Source organism: Mastomys coucha, unplaced genomic scaffold (genome assembly GCF_008632895.1).
Source record: "Mastomys coucha isolate ucsf_1 unplaced genomic scaffold, UCSF_Mcou_1 pScaffold20, whole genome shotgun sequence".
Taxonomy (NCBI): Eukaryota; Metazoa; Chordata; class Mammalia; order Rodentia; family Muridae; genus Mastomys; species Mastomys coucha.
Window position 1 is genome coordinate 29,833,349 of NW_022196903.1, and position 9,721 is coordinate 29,843,069.

The following is a 9,721-nucleotide window of genomic DNA, read 5'->3' on the forward strand; positions in this document are numbered from 1 at the left end:
TCAGAAATCCGCCTGCCTCTGCCTCCCGAGTGCTGGGATTAAAGGCGTGCGCCACCACCGCCCGGCTACACACCATTTCTTAAATGAATGTAACCTGTTCTCTGTGGTCTGAGACTAAAGTAACTCACTCAAGTCAAATAGTTTTGACCATAGCAGGAAGTGTGTATCCAAAATTCGTGCCTACAATTCACTCCTCGGCGCAGCAGAACTGTCAACTCTCAGGTTAGCTACGATGGAGGTAAAATCTTTTGGTGATGTGAGAGTAAATGTCTAAAAATTGTTCTTATTTTGGGCTTGTACCACAGTAAGAGCCAAGGTTTTAAACCTACTAAATACAAAACAAACAAACAAGCAAAAAGACTATATATTTATGTTCATTTAAGAAAATACTAGTAGTGATGTATTGTTTTAAAATATACAGTTAATATGTTTGGAGTTATTTAAAATTTATATTGAGAAAAATGTATGTATCTTCAGTATTGCTGTAGACAAGCATCTACATAAGACTGTTAAATTGATTGTTTTATATCAAACAACTTTTATAATCATTTTTATTATAATTTATAAATTTTAAGAAGTATGACAAAAAAGATGTTGTAGGCATTAAAGGGGGTCTCTGGGAGGAGTTGGGGTACAAAAAGGAAACAAGAATATGATTTAATTCTATTTACTTAAAATATGTTTTTAAATGTTAACAAATTCAGATAAATTTGAATTTATAAATAAATAAATTAAATCATGTAACTTTTCTCATCATAATGCAATAAAAGTTAAAAAAAGAAAAAGAAAGGAAGGAAGAAAAAGAAAGAAATTTCTCTAGAAGTATCAATATCTGTTGCCAATTATATATGCAAAGAAATAGATTTTTTTGTTTTAACTATTTGGTGTATTGTGTTCTGTTGTATGTTGTTTTATATTATTTCTCTTGTTTTGTTGAGAAAAGGTTTCACTCTGTTGGCCAGGCTGCACTAGAGCTCTAAAATCATAGATGCTAGCATTAACTACTTTATAATCCAGTGTTACTGAACTATATGCACTGCATGCTGTCAAAATGCTTTTCATTATCTTTCCTTTCCTCTTATCTTTTCTTTTAGAAAAGTCTGTATAACATTAGGAAAAAAACCCAAAAGCTTGGAAGTGTCAAAAGTAGTTTTGGTCAATTTGTAGATTATTCAAGGTTCACAGTCAAAAGTCCAATGTGTATCTCTTAGGCCAGGCCAGATTTGCATTTCTTCTCAAAAGAGAAAATGATATGTTTATGGTTTCCATTGTTTTAGAGATCTTCATAAAGCTCAAGAAAATATTCTTATAATAATATCATCTTTTACATATTAGCACAGTTCTGAAATGTGTTGATAGATTTTTTTCATACAAATATATATATATATGTGTGTATGTATATTAATTTATTTCATACTCTCAACTTCTAATTTAAGTAATTCTAATTTATCATTTTTTCTCTTCGTCATGATACATGACTTCTATGTAAGAAATATTACTCTCTTTAGTAATGAAAAAATATTGGCTTTTTCCTGATTTTTCTTGTTGCAAGAGAATAGTGTTGTTAAGAACACCATAAGTTTGGATTTATGAAACAATTTGCCCATTTTAAACCTATAAAAATAAGAAATGTTTGTTAAACATTCATATTATAATCATATAAGAAACATACCCCATTTTCATGTTTATAATATATCATTTTTTCTTTCTGATTCTCTGTTCCATTAGGTTTATGGCAAAGAACTTTTACTCCAAAGACATGAAGAATCAAATTCTGATGGGAAAGGTAAACTTCTGTTTTACCTTCTCACAAACAATAATTTATTCAACAACACTCATTTTATGCCATAACTTTGAGGTTGCTACTGTGCTTGGTGTCAAAGATACAAAGACGTATATAAGGGCTCCCAAGATGGCTCAACAAACAAAGTTGCTTGGCACACATGCCTAGCAACCTGAGTTTGATCCCTGGGACTCAGGTGAAAGTAGAAGGAGAAAACCAATTACACAAAGTTTATCCTCTGACCTCCACACACTCAGTAACATGTACTGCCCCCCATATATACACATTAAGTATGCAAACATGACACAATAATAATAAAAAGTATGTTTTTATAAAAAAGAAATATATGATATCCTTCCTTTCAGGAACATATCTCCTTTTTCCTTTTTTTATTAATTAATTATTTTATTTATTTACATCCCAAATGCTGCTCCCCTCCCCAGTACCCCCTCCAACCTACCCCCTTCACCTCTGAGTGGGTGCCCCCCACCCTGGGGCATAAAGATTTTACAGGATTAGGCCCATCCTCTCCCACTTAGACCAGACAAGGCAGCGCTCTGATATATATATATATATGATATATATATATGATATATATATATGCTGGGGCCTTGGATCAACCAGTGTATGCTGTTTGGTTGGTGGCTCAGTCTCTGGGAGCTCCCATGGATCCAGGTGAGTTAACATTGTTGGTCTTCCTATGGGGTTGCCATCTCTTTCAGTTCCTTCAATCCTTGCCCTAACTTCCATAGGAGTCCCATCCCATGCTTGGCTGTGGCTATCCGCATTGGTCTCAGTCTGCTGCGGGGTAGAGGCTCTCAGAGGACAGCTATGCCAGGATCCCATTTGCAAGCACAACATAGCATCAGCAATAGTGTGAGGAATTGGTGCCTGCCCATGGGATGGATCCCAGGTTGGGCCTGTTACTAGTCGGCCATTTCTTCAGTCTCTGCTCCATTTTTGTCCCTGCATTTCCTTTAGACAGGAGCAATTTTGGATCAGAAGTTTTGTATGTGGGTTGGTGTCCCCACTCCTCCACTGGGGGTCTTGTCTGGCTACTAGAGGTGGTCTCTTCAAGTTCCATATCCCCTCTTTTGGGCATTTCAGCTAAGGTCACCAGCATTGAGTCCTGGGAGTCTCCCTTATTCTGGGTCTCTGGGACTTTATAGATGTTCCCCTGCCCACCCCAAACTCCCAGCAGCTGCGAATTTCCATTCATATTTCTGGGACTCTGGGCTTCTTTCATCTCTCTCCATACCAGATCCTGCTCCCCTATTTTCCTCCCCCTCTCTTCCAATTCCTCCCCTCCCCCTGCCTTCCAGGACTATTTTGTTCCCCCTTCTAAATGAGATTCAAGCATCCTCACTTGGGCCTTCCTTCTTGTTTAACTTCTTTGGGCCTAAGGGTTGTATCATGGGTATTCTGTACTTTTTGACTAATACCCAGTTGTCAGTGACTACATGTTATGTATGTCCTTTGGGGTCTGAATTACCTCACTCAGTATGATATTTTCTAGTGCCATCCATTTGCCTACAAAATCCATAATGTTCTTGTTTTTAATAGCTGAACAGTATTCCATTATGTAAATGAACCACATTTTCTCTATCCATTCTTTGGTTGAGGGACATCTGGATTGCTTCTGGTTCCTGGCTATTATCTGCTATGAACATAGTGGAGCACGTGTTCTTGTGATAAGGTAGAGCATCTTTTGGTTATATGCCCAGGAGTGGTATAGCTGGGTCTTCAGGTAGAGCTATTTCCATTTTTCTGAGAAACCACCAGATTGATTTCCAGCGTGGTTGTACAAGTTTGTAATCTCACCAGCAATGGAGGAGTGTTCCTCTTTCTCCACATCCTCGCAAGCATGTGCTGTGCCTTGAGTTTTTGATTTTAACCATTCTGTTTGGTATATGATGGAACCTCAGAGTTGTTTTGATTTGCATTTTCCTGATGACTAAGGACTTTGAACATTTTTTAAGTGCTTCTTGTCCATTCAATTCCTCTGTTGAGAATTCTCTGTTTAGCTCTGTATTCCAATTTTTAATTGGGTTATATTTTTTGGAGTCTAACTTCCTGAATACTTTATATATTTTTGAGATTAGCCCTCTGTGGGATGTAGGCTTAGTGCAGATCTTTTCTCAACTGTAGGCTGCAGTTTTGTCCTATTGATAATGTCCTTTGCCTTACAGAAGCTTTTAAGTTTAAAGAGGTCCCACTTATCAATTGTTGATCTTAGAACCTGAGTCATTAGTGCTCTGGTCAGGAAATTTTCTTCCATGCTAATGCATTCAAGGCTATTTCCCACTTTTTCTTCTATTAGATTCTATTATGTCTGGTATTATACTGAGGACCTCTATCCACTTAGACTTAAGCTATGTGCAGGATGATGAATATGAATCAATTTGCATTCTTCTACATGTCAACCAACAATTAGAGCAGCACCTTTGGTTGAAGATGTTTTTCCCCCATTGTATGGTTTTGACTTCTTTGTCAAAAACCATGTGTCTGTAGTTGTATGGGTTTATATTTAGGTCTTTGAATCAATTCCAATGATCAACCTGTCTATTTCTGTACCAATGCCATATGATTTCCTGTCACTATTGCTCTGTAGTATAGCTTGAAGTTAGGGATAGAGATGCCTCTAGAAGTTCTTTTTTGTTGTTGTTCATAATTATCTTGATATCCTGGATTTTGTGTTTTTGAAGCTGAGAATTGCTCTTTCAAGATCTATAAAAAAATGTGTTAGAATTTTGATGGGAATTGAATTGTATCTGTAGATTGTTTTTAGTAAAATGGCCATTTTTCACTGTTAACCCTACCAATCCATGAGCATGGGAGATATTTCCATCTTCTGATATCTTCTCCAATTTCTTTCTTCAGAGTCTTGAAGTTCTTATCATACAGGCCTTTTATTTGCTTGGTTAGAGTTACACCAAGATATTTTATATTATTTGTGGCTATTGTGAACAGTGTTGTTTCCCTATTTCCTTTCTCAGTCCATTTGTCATTTGTATAAAGTAGAGCTAATGATTTTTTTCTTTGACTTAATTTTATATCCAACCACTTTGCTGAAGTTGTTTATCAGCAGTAAGAGTTCTCTGGTAGAATTTTGGGAGCCACTTAAGTATAATATCATATCACTTGCAAATAATGATACTTTGACTTCTCCCTTTCCAATTCATATCCCTTTGATCTCCTTTAGTTGTCTTAGTGCTCTAGCTAGAACTTCAAGTACTTTATTGAATAGAGAGAGAGAGAGTGGGCAGCCTTGTCCCTGATTTTAGTAGGATTGCTCTAAGTTTCTCTCCATTTAATTTAATATTAGCTATTGGCTTGATGTATATTGCTTTTGTTTAAGTATGTGCCTTGAATCCCTGATCTCGCCAAGACTTTTAACATGAAGGGGTGTTGGATTGTTAAAGGCATTTTCAGCATCTAATGAGATGATCATGTGATTTTTTTCCTTTGAGTTTGTTTATATAGTGGATTACATTGATGGATTTTTATATATTGAACCACCCTTGCATCCCTGAAATGAAGCCTACTTGGTCATGATGAATGATGGTTTTGATTCGCTTTGTGAGAATTTTATTGAGCTTTTTGCATCGATGTTCATAAGAGAAATTGTTCTGTAGTTGTCTTTCTTTGTTGAGTCTTTGTGTAGGTTAGGTATCAAGGTAACTATAGCCTCTTAGAATGAATTAGGTAGTGTTACTTCTGTTTCTATTTTGTGGGACAGTTTGAGGAGTATTGGTATTAGCTCTTCTGTGAAAGTCTGGTAGAATTCTGCACTAAACCATCTGGTCCTGAGCTTTTGTTTGTTTGTTTTGTTTTGTTTTGTTTTTGTTGGGAGGTTTTTAATGGCTGCTTCTATTTCATTAGGGGTTATGGGACTGTTTAGATCATTTACCTGATCTTGATTTACCTTTGATTTATGGTATCTGCCTAGAAAATCACCCATTTTGTTTAGATTTTCCAATTTCGTCGAGTATAGGCTTTTGAAGTAAGACCTGATGATTTTTTCAAATTTCCTCAGTTTCTATCCCCCTTCTCATTTTTCATTTTGTTAATTTGGATACTATCTTTGTGCCTTTTAGTTAGTTTGGCTAAGGGTTTGTCTATCTTGTCGATTTTGTCAGAGTCAACTCTCAGTATTGTTATTTTTATTGTTCTCTTTGTTTCTAATTGGTTGACTTCAGCTCTTAGTTTGACTATTTCTTGCCTTCTGATATTCTTGAGTGTGTTTGCCTCTTTTTTTTTCTAGGGCTTTTGGGTATGCTGTTAAGTTGCTGGTATGAGATCTCTCCAATTTCTTTATGAAGGCACTTAGTGCTTTGAATTTTCCTCTTAACACTGCTTTCATTGCGTCTCATACGTTTGGGTATGATATGTCAACATTTTCATTGAATTCTGCAATGTCTTTAATTTCTTTACTTCTTCCTTAACAAAGTTATCATTGAGTACAGTTATTCAGAGTCCATGTGTATTTGGGCTGTCTTTTGTTTCTGTTGTTGTTGAAGTCCAGCCTTGGTCTGTTGTGATGTGATACAATGCAAGAGGTTATATCAATCTTCTTGAATCTGTTGAGGCTTGTTTTGTGTCCAATTATTCGGTCAGTTTTGGATAAGATTCTGTGAGGTACTGAGAATAAGGTATATTCTTTTGTTTGGAGGTGAAATGTTTATTTGGTCCATAATTTCTGTTAGCTTCATTGTGTCTCTGGTTAGTTTTTGTTTAAATGACTTGTCTATTGGTCAGAGTGGGGTGTTGAAGTCTCTCACTATTATTGTGTGGAGTCCAATGTGTGTTTTCAGCTTTAGTAAAATTTCCTTTATATATGTAGGTGCCCTTGCATTTGGGGCATAGATGTTCAGAATTGAGACTTCATCTTGATGGATATTTCCTTTGATGAATATGGAGTATCCTTCCCATCTATTTTTATTAATTTTGGTTGAAAGTCTATTTTATTAGATATTAGAATGGCTACTCCAGCTTGTTTTGGAAGACTGTTTGCTCAGAAAACCTTTTTCCAACACTTTACTCTGTAGTATCTGTCTTTGTTTCTGAGGTGTATTTCTTATATGCAGCAGAATGATGGATCTTTTTTAGCTGGATTAGTAATAAGATATTATTTAAATTTAGTTTTGTCATCAAATTTCTTGGTTTCTTCATCAATGGTGAATGAGAGTTTTGCTGCTATAGTAGTCTGGGCTGGCATCTGTGTGGTCTCTTAGGATCTGTGATGTTGGGGCCTATTTGGCCCTGGTTTGGGCCTTGAGGACAAACCCGAGCCTGGCTAGAGTTTTGTATACTGTCTCAGTCACTTCTGTACTGGAGTGACTCAGCACAACCTGCTTAAGCCTGCCTTTGCCTAGCTCCTGCTGACTAGCTAGTCACCCCATACTCTTCATCAATTTCCCCCTCCCCCTATGTCATCTCACCTCAGCAGAAAACTCCACCTCCTCTCTTAGTCCTTTGTAAAGGAAAGATTGATACAATAAAATGAGTTCCTGCTTTGACAGACCCCCTGCTCTGCTCAGGGTGGTTATTCTCCGGAGGCAGGAGGAGATCTGAGCCGCAACACTCACCATCCTGCTCAGCCCTGAGAGGTTTGGCTGGAGTGGGTTCTCTCCCTTTTGCCTCATTCTGCTGGCAGAGAGCCTGCCCAGCACACTGCCAGACATCTGTCAAGGATCTTCTGGCTTTTAGAGTCTCTGTTGAAAATCTGATAGGTCTGCCTTTAAGTTATTTGGCCTTTTTCCCTTGCAGCTTTTAATATTCATTCTTTGTTCTGTATATTTACTGTTTTGATTATGTGGCAGGAGTTTATGGTCCAATCTATTTAGTATTCTGTATGCTTCTTGTACCTTTATGGCTATCTCTTTCTTTAGGTTAGGGAAGTTTTCTTCTGTGACTTTGTTGAAGATTTTCTGGCCCTTTGAACTGGGAATCTTCTCCTTTTTCTCTTCCTATTATTCTTAGGTTTGGCCTTTTCATTATGTTCCAAATTTCTTGGATGTTTTGGATTAGGAACTTTTTACACTAGACATTTTCTTCTCAGTTTCTTTTATAATATCTTCTACTACTGAGATTCTCTTTTCCATCTCTTGTATTCTGTTGGTGATGCTTGCACCTGTTCTCTTTCCTAGGTTTTTCATCTCCAGGGCTGCCTCCATCTGTGCTTTCTTTATTGCTTCTATTACCATTTTTATGTCTTGGACTGTTTTGTTCAATTCCTTTACCTGTTTGATTATATTTTCTGTATTTCTTTAAGAGATTATTTGTTTCCTCTTTAAGGGCATCTCCCTGTTTGACTGTGTTTTCCTCTATTTCTTTAAGGGAATTATTTATTTATATCCTCTTTAAAGGCTTCTATCATCATGAGATGGGATTTAAGGTCAGAATCTTGCTCTTCAGGTATGTCAGGATATCCAGGGCTTGCTGTAGTAAGAAAGCTGGGTTCTGGTAGTGCCATATTGCATTGGCTTCTGTTAGTTATGTTCTTGCACATGCCTTCAGCCATCTGGTTGTCTCAGGTATTAGCTGACCCGGGTGTCCAGGATTGTGGCAGGCCTCTCAGGAGGCAGGTGCAGCCTGACTGTGTATCCCAGGTTATAACAGGACTCCTAGGAGACAGACAGAGCTGGATGTGGGGGTGGGGTATAGGGAAGATGCCCTGATCTGTCATGTATGCAGGTGTAGGTGTGGACTGGGGAAAATGGGGCTCTGACAAGGCAGGACAGAGCCCAAGTCTGTTGGACTCTGTGGGGTTCCGGTAGGTATGAGGATTAGGTCAGTAGTCTCACCTGTGTCTCCAGTTAGAGCAGGGATCCTGGGAGATAGGCAGGGCTGGTGGTGGTGGGTGGGAGCAGGCCAGAGCTCATCTTTTAACAGATGAAGAAAGCAAGTAAGCACATACTATGTTGCAGATAGCATAGTGTGAGCCATGTGCCCAGGGAACAGTGACAAGACTAGTCAGTTAGCCCACATTTTTGAGCCCACACTCTTAGGGTTTGGGAAAGTTATCCTCAAATAGAATATAAGGAGTTAATGTTTTTAAAACTGTCTCCTCCTCTCATTTTACAACATAATTGAGTATGATCTCAGGAAAGAAATTAAATCTGCAACATTTATTTGCTGCTTCTGCAAAGAGCTATCTGATATGTGTTTTTAACTAACCTAGCATTGCTGATATTTAATTTCTATAACCTTATCCTGAAAGTTCCCCTAAGAAAAATCATAAAATGTATAATAAATACATATAAGTATATAGACATATACTTTATGCAATGTATGTAACTCATGTGATAATTACCAAAAATAATTATTTAATTATATGTATATGTGCACTAATTTATGATATACTTTTATCACCCCAGCCTCCAAGAAGGACTTAAAATAACCTAGTTAAAATGTATATGTACATGAGTGCATAAATTCATTCAGTCTGTAAAATAGGAAAATAGGAAACTAAACATAGAAAGATAATATCCGGTGACAGAGGAGGATCAGCGTCCTTCTCTGCCTCTTCCCTGCAAGTGGAGGGCCTACTTCCAGGGAACGCCTTAAGCCAGAGACTCGGGCGAGAGCCGCCATTTTCTCTCTGGTGAGTTTCTGAGACTGGAGCAGCCAGCCCGGAGGCACAGGCCCCACAAGTCCCAGGGGAGCCACAGGGTGGCAGGGACAGGATCCTCTCAGCTTCCGAGTGACAGAGGAGGATCAGCATCCTTCTCTGCCCCTTCCCTGCAAGTGGAGAGCCTACCTCCAGGGAGCACCTTAAGCCAGAGACTCGGGCAAGAGCCGCCATTTTCTCTCTGGTGAGTTTCTAAGACTGGAGCAGCCAGCCGGGATACATAGGCCCCAGGAGTCCCAGGGGACTTGAAGGGCAGCAGGGACAGGACAAGCTCTAGTCAGAGACACTAAGAACATCTAACACCA

General features: G+C 38.2%; 1 protein-coding gene across 10 annotated transcripts in view; it reads left to right on the top strand.

Annotated features, from left to right (window-relative positions):
- Positions 1-9,721, top strand: part of Agbl3 (ATP/GTP binding protein like 3) — a 98,935-nt gene that overhangs the window by 57,384 nt on the left and 31,830 nt on the right. For all 10 annotated transcript variants that reach the window (XM_031381473.1, XM_031381480.1, XM_031381479.1 and 7 more), the window contains one exon: positions 1,729-1,786. In XM_031381473.1, the coding sequence (XP_031237333.1) occupies positions 1,729-1,786 (58 nt within the window). The remainder of the gene's footprint in view (positions 1-1,728; positions 1,787-9,721) is intronic.